This window comes from Mirounga leonina, unplaced genomic scaffold (genome assembly GCF_011800145.1).
Source record: "Mirounga leonina isolate KUSES-001 unplaced genomic scaffold, KU_Mleo_1.0 Mir_154, whole genome shotgun sequence".
Classification (NCBI taxonomy): domain Eukaryota; kingdom Metazoa; phylum Chordata; class Mammalia; order Carnivora; family Phocidae; genus Mirounga; species Mirounga leonina.
This window is the reverse complement of record NW_023270389.1, coordinates 41,115,322-41,131,504: the sequence shown is the minus strand read 5'-3', so window position 1 is coordinate 41,131,504 and position 16,183 is coordinate 41,115,322. Positions and strand designations below refer to the sequence as shown.

At 47.1% G+C, this 16,183-nt stretch overlaps 1 protein-coding gene across 2 annotated transcripts in view; it reads left to right on the top strand.

The window, feature by feature from the left end:
- STX6 (syntaxin 6) overlaps positions 1–15,310 on the top strand; it is a 46,456-nt gene extending 31,146 nt beyond the window's left edge. Inside the window, exons 4-8 of one of the 2 annotated variants that reach the window (XM_035010569.1) lie at positions 136–198; positions 3,936–4,061; positions 5,300–5,406; positions 9,143–9,237; positions 13,677–15,310. In XM_035010569.1, the coding sequence (XP_034866460.1) occupies positions 136–198; positions 3,936–4,061; positions 5,300–5,406; positions 9,143–9,237; positions 13,677–13,753 (468 nt within the window). In that variant the 3' untranslated portion in view covers positions 13,754–15,310. The other variant, XM_035010570.1, reaches the window with a different exon arrangement.
- Positions 15,311–16,183: the final 873 nt, after the last annotated feature.

The following is a 16,183-nucleotide window of genomic DNA, read 5'->3' as shown; positions in this document are numbered from 1 at the left end:
AGACTTACAAGCTAAAGAATGCTGTCTTTTTGTTTAAAAAAATTCATAATAATCTGTGTGTATTTTGTTAGCCTGTGAAATGTTAGCTGTGATTTTGTTTTCATTCATTTTCTGGTCTTCTACTCATCTCATTAGGACATGAAGGATCAGATGTCAGCTTCATCTGTGCAGGCATTAGCAGAACGAAAAAATAGACAGGTGAGTAAACATCTGAACACAATATCAATCAAATATCAATCAAATAGCATGGTTAGATATTTGGAATTAAAAACTGCTGACGTCTGTGTATCGTGTGTTCACGCAGAAGACTTGTACATGCTGAGCCTGGTGTGAGGCTGGCAGGTGTTGTGAAAGTCTGGTCAGCTTGCCCCAGTGCCACGGTCCTCTGTCCCTCCCTCCCTCACACCCTCTGCTTCTCTCCTCTGGGCCCCTGTAGCTCCCTCTACTTATCCCTGTAGGCCTTACACACAGCCATTCACTCTGCCCGTGCTGCCCACGTGCTCTGGGAAGTGCTGTGATTGCTTTGTCTCCTGTCTTTCTTTTTCTCTGCTTTCTCTGCTGGACCCCAAGCTCCTTGAAAGTGAAGAGCAATTATGTTATGAGCTGTTTTTAAATCTCTAGCTGCTATTCTATTGCCCATAGAACTTACTAGACATCTAATGAGTGAAATTTTATGTAAAGACATTGGAGGAACCTTAAATGTGTGTTAAATTAAATCTTTCATCGTTTTAAGTATATTTTTGATATGAGGTCCAGTTTTTATTAGTTATTACAGATAAATTATGAAACCTGATTTCAAAAACGCCAGTGCAGATAATGACAAATCAAAAATAAAACCTACAGGAGACCAGTCCTTGAATTTAAGTATCTTTTTTTTTAATTTTTAAATTTTTAAATTTATTTATTATTATTATTTTTTAAGATTTTATTTATTTATTTGACAGAGAGAGACACAGTGAGAGAGGGAACACAGCAGAGGGAATGGGAGAGGGAGAAGCAGGCTTCCTGCAGAGCAGGGAGCCCGATGCGGGGCTTGATCCCAGGACCCTGGGATCATGACCTGAGCTGAAGGCAGACGCTTAACGACTGAGCCACCCAGGTGCCCAATTTTTAAATTTTTTTAAAAGATTTTATTTATTTAAGAGAGAGAGAGAGCATGAGCAGGGGGGGGCGGGGCAGAGGGAAAGGGAGAAGCAGATACCCTGCTGAGTAGGGAGCCTGACATGAGGCTCAATCCCAGGACCCTGAGATCATGACCTGAGCTGAAGGCAGCGGCTTAACCAACTGAGCCACCCAGGTGCCCTGTGTCTTTTTTTTTTTTTTAAAGATTTATTTATTTATTGGAGAAAGAGCGAGCACATGTATGTGCAAGTAGGGGGAGGCGTAGAGGGAGAGAATCTTAAGCAGACTCCCTGCTGAGCAGGGCTCCATCTCACAACCTGAGATCATGACCTGAGCCAAAACCAAGAGTCAGGTGCTCAACGGAGTGAGCCACCCAGACTTAAGTATCTTTTTAAAATTAGACACTTTGGATAGAAATTCCCTTCTGACTGATAAAATCCTTTTAAAAAATTTACAACAGTCGCCTAAAATTTAGATTTAACTTCAATTCTGTTCAGACTCCATCAAGTTACTGATTTAGTAGACTGGTAAGAAACAGCTCATCATTATTAACTAGGAATCGGTACATCCTTACTTTAGACCTGTGGGTATTTGTTGACCCATGACATTTGAAAACAAGAGTTCAAAGAAAGGGAGGGGCTCTCCAGGTATCACCTGCCTAATTTTCCTGTTGCCTTTCCCTGCATTTCGTTCTTCAAGTCACTGTTGTGGCTTTTTCTTCCTGTCTCCCTCCCTTCCTCTTAATAGTGCAGCAGGGAACCGCCAGGCGCTAACCCAACCCATCTGGCACTAACTCTTGAAAGGAGCTCTAGGGCATGGCCAAGGCTCGCAGCTTGAGAGTTCCCTTTTTGTCTACACTTGAACTTACAGAAGTTGAGGAACGGTACCCGAAGCAGTTGTGACAGTGAGATGGGGAACACTGGGCCTCCGTTCCGCCAAACTTGAATTGCTTTATTCTCTAGAGAGTAAAAGTTGAACCACCATAAATAAAACGTGTATTTACACATTGCCTCTCCAAGTATGGCTTGGGATTTTGTTTTTGGCATGGAGTGAAATGTCATAGAGTCACAAATTCTCAGGGAATGGCAGGACCAGTTTTCTCTCATACTCGAGCAGGCCCAGTCTGCCTCACTGCTTCGTGCCAGGACCAGGTGCTGTGCTCCAGCCTGCTCAGCCAGGACCTCCCCGCTCCAGCACCTGCGCCCAGGCTGGTCTTCCCATGCTCTGGGCCCTCTCCATCTTCGTTCCCGTGCAGATAGATTCCTGGAAGTCAGACTAATGACATCTAATCTGCTTCACAATGAAGCATAGACAACTCTTAACGGCGTGACATATGTCCACCTAAGTGCAGACCATGAATAGACTAGAAAAAATAGCCCCGACTATGATCCCAGGAGTGCACAAGGCTGGTGGAGCCCCCACTTCTCTGTCGGTAGCCTAATGATGTACTCTATATAGACTCTTTCTGACCTTGAAAACATTGTCACTAGGCCTCAGTGTCCTCCACAGAGATTCTTAGAGTCTCTGCCTCGGAATGAGCAGGATCTTCTAAACTTGACAGCCCTAAGATCACGTTAGGCAGAGCCATCTACAGAAGGCCTTGGGTCTGCTTTATGCCGGAGACAGTCCCCATCCGGCTTCTTGGCTGGACTGAGGCCCTGGGCTGCCAGCAGCTCTCCTAACTCCCTCAGAACTTAGGCTCTGCATCCTGAGCTTCTCCGAGCCCTGTCCCTGAAGTGTGGCCATTGGACTGAAGTCATCTTCGAACGTCAGGCCAGGAGGTCCATGTCAGTATCAAGGGGCTATTGAAGGGTTTTGCAGACAGAAAACCAAGTAACCCGTGAGGCTTTTAACCGTTCCGGAGACAAAAAGTACCTAGTAAGATCTGGCACTTCCACAAGGAAGAAGAATCTTAGTCAGCAGCATCTTCTGGTTCTTTGTGCAGGGCTGGTGTGAGCAGTAACTCTGACCAACTAGTCAGATGGGCTCGTGGGGCTCCCAGTCAGAGCCCACTACCGAGAATGAGCTCTCACATTCCTGGCCAGCCTCTTCACGGAAGGGAGACTTATCCTTTTTCCAGACTTATCCTGTTCTGGCTGCAAACTTCCTTGAATTCATATTGGGAAACCTGACCCTGGGGAAGAGCTCTGACTTCGGGACCAGCACTTGCCTGGGTTATGAGGGTCAGGCGCTCACTTGTGACCATGCCTGCCTCGGAAGCAACCCCCGGTTCCTTTTGGGACGCCCGTAGCCTTTTAGTTCAACCGAAGGGCACTGGGATTTACTCATGGGTTCAGTTGAACAGACTTTGGTGGGTCTGGTGCCTTCTGTACATGAAGGGCTGTGACTTGGCTCGTTGTCATTCCAGGGAGCTCTCCCCACCTCCTTCCGAAGAAACCCAGAAACTTTCTTGGCTCATACTTGAAAAAAAAGGGACCCTAGGTCTGTGGAATCAGATTGGAGCCTATGGGTCTCTGATGAACTTCCAAGGGTGCTAGGAAGAGCTGGCCTGAAGGCCAAGTGCTTCTAGATTGTAAAGCAGTGTACAGATGGGCATTTGTTGATTTAAAGTTGACCTTTATCTGTATTTTAATGGGACAGAGCCCATTTCTGAGTCCCGTTGGGAGAGCTTGGAGGCAGTGGGTGCCCTTCCTGGCATTCCTGAAATTGTGCCACATGGGCACCAACCTACACCACTACGCAAAAGGCTGAGCCGGCGGGAAATGCACTGCGAGCAGTCTGTGGACTCTGTCCCTGTGCTGGAGCGTTTGCTCAGATGGTAACAGCTGGTTCCCCCCGCCCCGCTCTCGCAGGCACTCCTAGGGGACAGTGGCGGCCAGAACTGGAGCGCGGGAACGACGGACAAATCCGGGCGCCTGGACCGCGAGCTCCAGCTGGCCAACTCCCATTTCATCGAGGAGCAGCAGGCTCAGCAACAGGTACCGGAGAAGCCACCGAGGGAGGGAGGCAGGGCACCTCCTTGCGTTCCTCTGCCGCCAGGGGGCGCTGTGACCAGTGACAGCCCCGGGGGACCGGAGCTCACCCCGCGGCTGCCTGTCTGTGTGTGCAACCATTGTGTAGATGAAGGGTTTTTAAAACCTCCTTCAGAGCACGACCTTTTCGGGAGAACCAAGCTTGATTAGGTCTCTTAGGAAAAGCAGACCAGACATCCAAAACTGACAGACAAGGCCATTGATTTACAAAAAAAAAAAAAAAAACACCCCAGCAGCCTCTTCCCCCGCCTCCACTTGTATGCTCAGTTTTTTGTTCATCTCAACAAAGGCACTTTCAGAAAAACTGAGTCCTTGTTTCTTCTTTGCAAATTATTGCCGGTTCCATTATATGTAAAAATGATTGCTTTGGTGGAGGTTCTAGGGTAGAAGGAAAGTGAGGTTGATTATGATTACATCGTGGCTTTTGATATGTGTTGTATTTTAAAAAGGAAGCTAATAATGTATCTGGGGATTTGAGGATTATCTATGCATTGAAACTATTGGTTCTTAAATATTATGCTTTACGTATACACGTAGGTTTGTTCTTTTTCATTAGCCTGTCTGTTTAACCAGTTGTCTACTTAAATTGCTATTGAGCAAGCAAGTTTTTTTCTTAATAAAAAATGAGGAGGCTACACCACAATTAAAAGTAATTATTTATCACTCAGGAGCTGTCCTTGGAGCAGCTTACAGCCACAGGGCCTCCTCTAGTTTGCCCTTGAGAGGAAGGAAAGGACTCTATGCAGTTTTCCCACATTCACAGATTTGCCGGCCTCTCTCTTGGAGTCAGGCCGAGGCAGTCTTTTGTGGATTGAGACCTTGACCCTGGCGGTGGGCTTCCTCTTCCCCAACGTCCCATGTCTCAGTGGTCACCACACAGGTGCTTTTGACCCTGGCTTGTTCCCTCGCTGGACTTGAGCCAACCAGAGTAAATCACTCTTGGTGGTTTCCAGGCCTGCTGACTGTTCACAAGTTGGATCGGCAGGAAGTATCAGTAGCTTGTCATCCCAGCCTTTTGAGCAGTGTGTTCTCAGAGGCGATGGTCTGGTCCTTCGATTTCTGGGCTTTGCTTCTGAATGAGAATGGTCCCAAGTTGGCAAAGAAGCTAGCAGCTGCTAGAGTACTGGGCTTGGAACCAGGTAAGATGGAGTTTAATTGCTTCTTTCCCATTTCTCTGGCACCAGTTGATCGTGGAGCAGCAGGATGAGCAGTTGGAGCTGGTCTCTGGCAGCATCGGGGTGCTGAAGAACATGTCCCAGCGCATCGGAGGGGAGCTAGAGGAACAGGCGGTGTGAGTACTGACACGCCCCTCTCGCTGCAGTGAAATTGAGGGGCAGAGCCATCTTATGAGACCCCTGAAAAGCCTGACAGTTACATGGCTAGTAAACCCAAAAGCCGTTTTACTTCTATAGCTGCATCTTTATTCTGCCTCCCCCAAAGAAGCACATTGATCAGATAAAATTTGAACAGGGTTTGGGCAAAGTTATTATCATGATTATTTTTGCACCCTGCAAAAACAGATACAGATTCCTCCAAGCGGATTCTCAGAGTGTTGTGATGAATGGGAACATGAGACAGACATGGCTGTGTTACCTCCCTGGGGATCTGGGTCCCGGAGAGGATAGGACATGAGCTGACTTCCCTCTGTCATCCCCTGACTCTCCTGCTCCATCAAACAGAACTTCTTGCTCTACATCTTAAACTTTAACTTAATGAAGAAAAGTTTATAAATCTGACTTCAATTAATCAAAAATCTTCCCTCTCAGAAATACAAAGTAAAAACAAAGCAAACGAAAACATAACTGGGTTTGTTTATTTTTTCCTTCAGCACAGTCTCCTTTTGTGCTCAGAAGTAGGACGCCAAAAGCATCATTCTTAAATGCTTTCATTTCACAAATTTCTTTCTGAAAAAATAAGACCATCCACTAGGATATTGCAGAACCTCTCCTATCTCAGTCTTGAGTTCAGCCTTATACATTCATTCTTCAAATTTTCAAACTGGGTATCTGTTCTGCTGGGAGGTCCCAGGTACCCATAGAGGAGCAAACAGACTGCATCTCTGCCGTCAGAGAGTTTACCAGTTACTGCCTAGAACAGACGTTCTACAAATGGTGCAAGTCACTAAGAGGTGCAGAGACATAAGGGGGAAGAGTGTGGTGCCTTGAGAGCCCTCGCTCCACTCAAGCTGCAGACCTGACTTAGCCCAGGTCCCTGAGAAGATGTGTGGAACTGGAACCTGAAGGATGCATGGAAGGTGGCCCGGCGGAGGGGTGAGGGTGAGGGGAGGGTCGACTGGGGGTTAGAGAGAGTGTGAGAGAGTGCATGGGACAGAAAGGTCTGGTTTGTGTAGAGCATGGGGGTAGAGGGGGGGGTTGCAGAAGTCAAGACGGAGGCCAAGAACAGAGCGGGGAAGCCTTTGACGCCCCATTAAGGGGTTAGGACTTTCTCTCCTGAGGGTGATGGGGAACCATGATGATTGTGTCAGGAGAGTAATGCCATGGACAGGTTTACATTTGGGGCAGACCCATCTAGCTGTGGTTTAGATGACAAACAATAATGGAGTCAGATTGAAGGCAAGGAGACCAGGGGGAAGCTGGAAGAGCAGGAATCTAGGCATGCGTGTTGAATTTCTGTCTAAAATGCATTCTTCCCCTAAAATTTCAATTTGCGGATGGAAAAGGACTAATTGCCTGACTCCTTGGGGTTCAGTAGATGATAGAGAAGCCTGGCAGACTTCAGTTAAAGATGGTAACTTGAACACACCAAACATACCCTTTATGTCACTCCTTCCCTAGAGCCCACTAGGGCACCAGCAGAGGGATCTTTTTATAAAACTTTGTATACCATAAGACCTATGGGGACATAGAACATGAAATAAGAAACAGTAACCATAACATTATAGGTCCTGGAAAGTAGGAAAATGAATGGCTACTGACTCAACAGACCAGAGAAAGCTGAATCCTCCGCCAGCCGCAGGGGGCGCCACGGAGCAAACACAGTTCCCGCCGCGAGCCACCAGCAGGGGAGAGCATTCACTCGTGATAGTGTGAGCCCTGAAGGGCGTGCTCATCACGTTGTGACATAGTCATAGTGGAAGGAAGGGGGATGAGTAGTGGGATGGATGCCGGGATGGGGAAGGAGGTGGGAGCAGAGCTAAGCCCTAGCCTTTTTAGAGTCGAGTCAGTAGGACAGGATTCTGGTGTGAGCATGCTCCTTGAACACACAGAAAAAGCACCCAGGGACTAGTGGGAGGGGTTGGCAGCACTTGTCCAAGGGGACAGGAAACAGCCGTGGTTTTTTATAAAGAGCCTGAACGTGCTATTTAGCTCTTTAAACTGTGTCTCACTTTGGTAAAAATAATAAGTAAATTAAAAGGAAAGCACCTGGGGCTTGGACTTTGGCCTGTGTTCTCCAGCATTGGTGGCCACTGGCAGCTGTGGCCAGTGAATACACAAAATGTGGCCAGTCTGCACAGAGATGCGCCCTCGGCATAAATGCACACCAGATTTTGAAGACTTCCTATGAAAAGAAAATGTAAAGTAGCTTGTGAGTGCTTTTTTTGTAATATTAGTTACATGTTGGAATGATAATATTTGGGATATATTAGGCCAAATAAAACAGATTATTAAAATTAATTTCATCTTTTTGTTTTAAATGTGGTTACTAGCAAATATTAAGTAGCGTATCGGACTCGCAGTCTGTTTCTTTTGGACAGCGCCGAGTCAGATAGATCTGGGCTAGAAACCTAGTTTAGTGGGTGTCCTTGGGCTGGAGGTTGGGTGCCTGGCCTTTCTGTCCTCAGTAGGAAAAGTTATGCCCAGCATACAAAGGTGGCTCTTGTTTTTCAGTATTTGGCCCTGCCTGGATAGGTCTGCAGCTGCAGGCCGAGATGCTAGCAGGATCTTAGATGAGCTTATAGTGTGTTAATTTGGAATTTCAGGTAAGGGACAAAGATCTGTTTATTTAGTTGTCAACATGGAGTTTATTTAATAATTGACTTAATGAGGAGTTGGTTGCCTGGAGTCCTTCAGGCAGTCAGGTGCCTCATGGGGGCACAGACCAAGCCTAGTGGTTTCTAGCTTCCATTGATGCTGTATGTTAGGTTCCACTCTCGGGATAATCATATGTTAACCCCAAGTTGAAAAGTCTGGAATGGTTAGTCATTTATGAAATAAACAGTGCTGGAATAAGAGCATTTTGGTGTTTTCTTTCCCAGCTGCAGCGTGGACAGCAAATACTATTCACTTCCTGGAGCCGCTTCTCCTAGCGGGCAAACACTGAGTTCTCTGTGGGTGGGAGTGCACACGGTCAGGAGTGTCAGTCCCAGGGCCTCCCAGCTCTGTGACAAAGCACAGAGCGCGTTAAAGGAGAGGATTATGCGATTAAGGCGTGTTTAACTCCTATTGGCCATAAAGCGCTTTGTGTTATGACCTGGTGCTCACAAGACCCTGGCAGGGAAGCTACCCCGTTTTACAGACGTGGAAACAGTGCCAAAGTGGGGTGCCTTGTCAAGGTGACAAGGGAAACGAGTGGCAAAGCCTGGTTGTCGGGCTTCGCTTAGCCTCCTCCTCGTGTGCTGCACTGCCCCTGAGTTTGTGTTACTATATAGTCAGGTCTACAATTCTAAAGTCTAGAAAGTGCTAAAATAATCTTTTAAAAAAAGTTTCCAGCAAGTTCCTACTACAAAAAACCTGACCTGACCTGGCTGCAGCAATGATTCCTCATCGTTTTCTCTGCAGAAATAGTACCGTGTTTGACTATGAGGTCTGCCCCAGACCCTGCTTGAGGGTGTTGGCTAACATATAGCACATGTAACTTAGTACTTTTTTAAAATTCCCCGAAATTCTGAAATCAAAAACCTGTCTTGTGCTAACGATTTGGATAACAGACTGGGGACTGGAATCGCAAAGTTACGGGTTTTAGGTTTGCTAAAACGGAGGTGTAGATCCTGTTTTAATTCCATGGCCAGTGTATTGCCAAGCCTTTGTGCTGACCAGCTACCCTTCTGTGTCTGCTTCTCTTTCTAGTATGTTGGATGATTTTTCTCATGAGTTGGAGAGCACTCAGTCTCGGCTAGACAATGTGATGAAGAAACTTGCAAAAGTATCTCACATGACCAGTGGTATGTATGGTATTTAAAGCTTAAGAATTCCTACTTAATTCTAGAAACACGGTCTATAGGGTTCTCATAGGCGTGCCCCTTCAGATCTTTCCTGTGGCACATTTTTGGTCCTGCTTTCCGGTCGGAGAAGGAAGACTAGTATGCACAGGCCTTGTCTGTCGTTTGTGGCCTTCACTTGAGAAGTGGTCTTTGTGTTCCCCCACCACACAAGGCTGGTGGTGTTGGGTGGCTTATCTCCTGGCGGATCAACTCTCTTTGCAATTAGAAAATCCTTTCTTACTTAATTTTATTTTTTCTATTTCCTTGCCAAAATAGGGAACTTATTATAAAACAGTAATTAAGAAGCCAGTTACTGTTTCTCCTGGACTGACTTTGTTTTATTGAGAAACTCCTACCATTTCAGAATAAGATGGCCTTACAGGTCTAATTTAAATGGCTTTCATTTAAATCCATAGTGAAATACTCCTGCAGGTTTGCATCAGGATGGGGATGAAGAAGTAACAGTTTTCAAATCATTCACTGTATAGGAAGGTATGTTCCAATGACTCTATTTTTTCTTATTGCAACAGCCCACCTCCCCTGGTACATTAGAAATAATATTTTATTCTTTTTTTAAAGATTTTATTTATTTGAGAGAGAGAGTGAGCAAGAAAGCATGAGCGGGAGGAGAGGCAGAGGGAGAAGCAGAGTCCCCGCTGAGCAGGAAGCCCGACGTGGGGCTCGATCCCAGGACCCTGAGATCATGACCTAAGCCAAAGGCAGATGCTAAACCAACTGAGCCACCCAGGCATCCCAGAAATAGTATTTTTTAAATCAAAGAAAATCCAGTATCTCCTTTTTTCTTTAGTTGGTGGGGATGGCTTGGTGAAGGGAGGGCCTGAGCTGCTCCTTGAGGTGATGTAGATGTTCTTGAATCAGAGCACCCAGCTCCCCCACTGGAACTTCCCCTCTTTCTTGACATGTCATTCTTTGGGTTTCCTCCCATCAGGTCTGTGTTACGGGGTCTAATAGTTCGGACTTTTGAGCTGAGACTTAAATACAAATGTATATTTACTTTCCAGCACTTCAACTCATAGTCAAGTTATAGAACAGTTGTCTGGGGCTCAGCTTCTTATCTGTAAAAAAATAGGTTGATGCCTTCCTCTCAAGATCATTGTGAAGATTAAATGAAATAATAGTAATTAATGTACAAGTGTTTAACAGTGTCTCCCATATATTAGTACTTACTGTTTGTGTTTTAAAAAAATAGTAGGACAGGCAGAATATAGCCCTACGGGGCAAGGGACCTGTTAGATCCAAGACAGAGGGAAGCTCATAGCCAGACTTCCTTCCTTCTTTCTCTCCAGGGACAAATACCTTTATGCTTCTAGCAAGTCATTGCCGAAAGCACGCACCAGCTTAGTTCATCTTTCACACACTTCAGAGAAAGGTTTGCAAAGCCGCCTTCCTTATTCCTCTGTGTTCTCTCCTCTCCCACCTTCACCCCTCTACTTTAAAAAAAAAAAAATTAATGAAGTATTATATAACAAGTTGAAACACCAGGCCTCTCACTAGTGTATGTATTAGTCACAAAGTCAAGTAGCTACTTCAGCACCAGTTTTGTTTGGGGAAGAGCAAAGAACAAAGATGCACTGTGTCTTTGTTTCTCAGCATTCCGGGTATGAATAATTTAGAAAAGTACTTGCATTGTGATAAGCCGTTCAGTGTGTATAAATAGCACTGAGCCTTGCTTATGCTTTATTCTACTTTATCCTGAAAGAAAAGTTTGGGGAGCAAAGTGGGGACTTCAATTATGTTTGTCTAAGAAAAAGAGCCAGGAAACAGAGCATTCAACGTGAAAGGCCCTTCAGTTTGGACAGCTTGCCTGGGGTTTTCATTTTAATCTTTGCTCGCTCCCAGAAGAAAGCTCGCTCACGGCCTCCCGCACGGTGCCGGCTTCGGTCTGACAACAGGGCAGTTCGTATTTGTCTCTGTTCACCTCCCTAACTTTTGGGCAAATTCACTACCTTTCAGTCCCTACCTAAAGTATATCAAGACCCACTGAAGTTCGATGAGGCGGTCAGTGAGCAGGCACAGGACCCCTGCCCTCCCCGCGGCTGGCTGCTCCACAGAGATCAGCCAGGATGCCACACCTGCCTTTTCGAGTGACCCAAGGAAAGTATATTCTTTTGAGTAGATACAGAGGTTTTCTTCCCCTCACTTTCCAAAATTCTGTCATTGTTCTTTTCTCTTTAGGGAAGAAAAACATACTGGAAGGGGGAAAAAAACTTGCCCCTGGAGTTCTCTTTGTTCCTATCTGACTTTTTGAAACAGGTCTTGACCTTGCCGAGCTGGTTAGGCTGTTCACTTGAGAGAGCACAGAAGCCTTCGTGGTTAGTACTCCCCCCTTCTGGGGAGAAGTCAGCTGGGGTAACAGCTCCCAGAGCTTACCTGGGTCCTGCTTCGAAGCAGCAGCTTAGCCCTGCAGGGGAAGATGGCTTTCAAAGAGCGGTCCTGGGTTGTGCTGGCTTGTGTGACCCAACTTCTCGATGAAAACCCCCTGTTTAATGCAGTTGGGGAAGAGGAAGTGATTGGAGGTGGGAGGGGATTGGGTAGAGGCTGGTGGAAAGCCAAAAAGTAGAAAACCGGTTCAATATTGGGAATCCCGGTTTGAGAAAGGCAGGATGGGGGGAGGGGCAGGGATCTGTATGAGGTTGGGGGGTGGGGGTGGTTAGGAAGCAATTACCTTGACTGTTTTGTCCTGGAAGAATATTGATTAATCATTTTAATGAGAGTGTTTTTAAATTATCATAAACATTTTTAAATAGATGAAAAATGCTGGATACTCAAGTTTTCTTGGCCAGTGAAGCGATAAACAGATTATTATCTGATAGGTTGATTTCTGCCTCCCATGCCCATTGGACTAGTTCCTGTTCAGATAAGGAACTGACAGATTTGGGGTCTTTGCCCTAATCACACTAAGTGAGTTTCTAGCACGTCAGAAGTAGAACAAGGTGATCACCACTAAGAAGGTACTTGCTTTGTGTACTGTCGGTTGGTGGCTGTCTGTTGCCCGGTTCTAAGATTGTGCTCTCCATGGCATTTAAATAATTTAAGTCCTTGGTTCGTGGACTTAGCATTGCTTTGTAGACAGTTTGGCAGTCTCTTTTCCTAGATTCAAACCTTTATGTAGTGTGAGTCTCGATCGCTGTGGTGTGCCACGGTCTGCAGGCTTTCCAATAAACTTTTTTTTTTTAAGATTTTATTTATTCATTTGAGACACAGAGATAGAGAGAGAAAGCATGAGCAGGGAGAGAGGCAAAGGGAGAGGGAGAAGCAGGCTCCTCACTGAGCCAGGAGCCCGATGTGGGGCTCGATCCCAGGGCCCTGGAATCATGACCTGAGCCGAAGGCAGACGCTTAACCGACTGAGCCACCCAGGTGCCCCTTTCCAATAAACTTTTGATGAATCAGTAAACCTTTATATTTCTGTTTAAATGGAGTGATCATTTCTAGCCATTGAACTACGTTTTCATAGGCCAGTGAAATTCTGTTCTATCAATGTGACCCTATGTGGACAGTGCAGGACTCATCTATGGAAAGACCGCGTGTTCTTTCTACACCTGCACAAGTTAAGGAGGCATCCTAGGCCCCATGCCCAGCCTGGCCCAGCCCAGAGTGTGCGAGGGTATTCGTGTTCACGCTCACAAAGCCCTGCCAGGCAGCCTCTGTGCAGCGTGACGAACCCGCAGTCAGGGTTGTGGGTGCAGCGGGGGCTCCCCTGGGGCCTGTGTGTGCCCTCCTGCCCCTCGAGCCCCCTTGCTCTCGGCCATTTAGATGGACTCTAACCACTTTGCTTCTGGTGCTTGTCCTCAAGTGTCGGTAGGGCAGAAGGTTTCAGAGAAGACATTCCACTTTCCTTTACGGGTAAGCTGTGTAAGTTACTGGTTAAGTGATCTTACTTCTTTCCTGACAGGTGTGGGGTAATGTTGATCATGCTCTTGATCCCCAGAGCTTGCTTTCTCAGCTCCTCGTTTCCTGAAGTGACCAGCAGGCGCTTTTATCCTCTTTCCATCCTCCCATAGTGCTGAGTGTTGTTGAATGAAATGATTTGACTTCGGTAGGAGATGAAAGGAGACGGGCTTTGATCCGTAACGCCGATGCCAACACCTTCCCAGGGACATGGTGCCCACCAGCAGCAAGCTGAGCGCCGCAGATTGTAATTAAAGGCTTGCGACACAAAGCACGTACTTACTACAGGCCCATTTTCAGGCGACTGGCAGAGCTGTGGATGCACACGCGGAGCAGGCCAGCATACCCGACCCCCAGGCAGGCTCCAGAGCCTCTGTGGGCCCGTCGTGTGCACATTCTGTCCCCTCTCTGCCTCAGGGCGTGCATGGGACTGTCGTGCCTTGGGGAGCATGGAGTTGCGAGTGCTGATGCTTGTGTCCTGCCTTGCAGATCGGCGCCAGTGGTGTGCCATCGCCATCCTCTTTGTGGTCCTGCTGGTCGTGCTGGTCTTCTTCTTAGTGCTGTGACGGCGGCCCGGCACGGCTCCTCCTGCTCACGAGCCCCAGGGGAGGCGGGAAGCAGCACCCCAGCGTTGCCGTCTCCTTACACTCCTCTCTGGAAAACACAGCCTGCACTGACTTCCCTCCTTGTGACCCCACCACTGAGACAGCTGCTCTGACCCGGCGCTGGCAGGGCTGCTGGGAAGAGGAAGCGACGACTGTGCGCTCCCGGGGCCGCCTGTCCTGTTCCGAGGACGGCTCAGCACTGCTTTGCCTCCGGGGCCTTGGGCCCCCAGGACAGCCTCTGAGGAATCCGGAAAAGTTTGCAGACTCCACTAGCGCTTGCTTTTGCTCATTCCATCCATCTTTGTCAGCTCCCCCCGCCTCCCCCCTAGCTCGGACAGCACACCGCTGTCCCATCCCCGAGAGCACCATCGGGAGTGCAGGCTCCCGGGCAGGTCTCATTTCCCATTGCGGCAGAGGCCCTTGGCCCCCCGAGAGCTGGCTGCTAATGGGGACGCTAGGCCCAGAAGCAGTTTGTGACAAAAAACGCAGTGATCCATTTTTCAGGGATAAGTGCTGGGATAAAATTGCTTTTCCAGGCTCATTATTCTGTGGTAGAAATAACTAATGGAAAATAACAGAAAGCACTAGGCTTTGGGGGTGCTAACAGCTGGTGGCTTGAACCGAAGGGAGGAGAGGGCAGCAGGACCCAGGGTTTTGCACAGCTGAGGGAAGGGTGGGTGAGGTTGCCGGAGGTCAACGCCTTGCCAAATTCATGTTGCTGTCCTGGTGCACCTTGTATTTTGAGGACGCCCCTTACCCATATGGCGCAGCTCAGCCACACACTTGGATGGTCTGGATCTGGGGCCAGCCTCATGGCCGGTTAGGTCATTCCCGTGGCACTCTGCATTGGGGGTGGGGGCGGTGGTTAGTACATTGGGAGTACGGCGACACTCAGAAACCATAATGACCAAAAAGGCTAGTTCTGGACCGGACTTTTCTTACCCTGTGAGTAATGGCAAGAATGGGTAGGTGAACTTGGGTGGGGTTTTTTTTTTTTCCCCCTAAGATGACAACTCAGTTTTTTTATCATCCAGCCAAATAACTGAGCCAATCCAAATTTAAAGAACGGATGCTTTAATTGAGTTTTAGTAGCTGAAACTGCTGAGATGCTAAACTTCAAGCTTCCGATGATTTTTTAAACGCCTCCAGCGTCCCGGCGTCTGTAGGATATTTTTATAACCTCCCCGATGCCGTCACCGATATGGAAGCAGCAGCTGACCCGGAGCCCTGCGGCAGGGGCCACGCTCTCCCCCTCCACCTTCTGCACTTGGAAAGCACAGCAACGTCTGGATAGAGCTCTAGCTTTGACTTCCTGTTTCCTCATCTGTTGGGGCCCATTCCACAGCGCACTCTTTTTTTTTCTTTTTTCCTTTTTTTCATGTTTTGTCTGTATTTCTTGGGGTTTTTTGTTTGTTTATTTGCTTTGGGCTTCCTCCCCCCCTTTTTTTGTGATTTACAATGATGTACTTGCCCAGCTGACTTATGAATTGCACTTTTTAATAAATATTTGTAACAATTTTTTAAAGAAGGGTATTTTCTCATGGTTAGGATCATGGTAGGTAAGGAAATCTGCCTCTTAATGAAAGCTAAAAGCAGATTTATAAAACTAAAAGGGTGGTTGACATCCATGTTTACATTCAACTCTATTTGATATATAAATAAGTTATTTTTTTCAAATTAGCAAAAAAAAAAGATAACTACAAAGGGCTTCAGACGTAGGGTACTAGATTATTTGTTTTACAAGTTTTGAGACTCATTCAAATAGTCTTCTCTAAACTTAGAACAGGGATGGTCCTTAGATTTGCATTAAAACGTACAGGTCTTTGTTCACCATAAATGGGGACCTTGTCTCAGTACTGTAATCCACAATCCGCATTAGCAGAGGCAGCCGGCAGCCTAATGACCTATATGATCATGCCATTTAAAAGCCATGCTCTTCTCCTGCTATGACCAGGTTTACTGTGCCCCACACAACTAACTGTCATGTGTGTCCGTGGGGCTTGTTGGGAACATGCCTGGTCATTAATGAGTAAGCTGCTTCCCTGAGGTCGGGGGGGGGGGGAGGGGCGGGCCAAGTGTTGTGACCCGGAGACTTAATTACTAAATGTCTGGATAGATTTAGAATCGGCATGATGACCTCACTTAATTTCAAGTGTTTGCTAAATAGTGGCTATTGTAGACCAGACTCCCGCTGAGGCTGACTAGGGAATTATTTAGGAGGAGAAAGTTTACTTTAAAATAGAAGCACTGCCCGCATTCTCTCCGCGGGCGCCCCTGTCTCTGCACCTCAAAGGAACTGCTCTTTAACAGGGCAGCCTCTTACCGTAATTGTCCGGTAACTGTCTGCGCCAGCTCTGCCCCAAGCAGAGCTTGGGCCCCGCCAGCCTGATC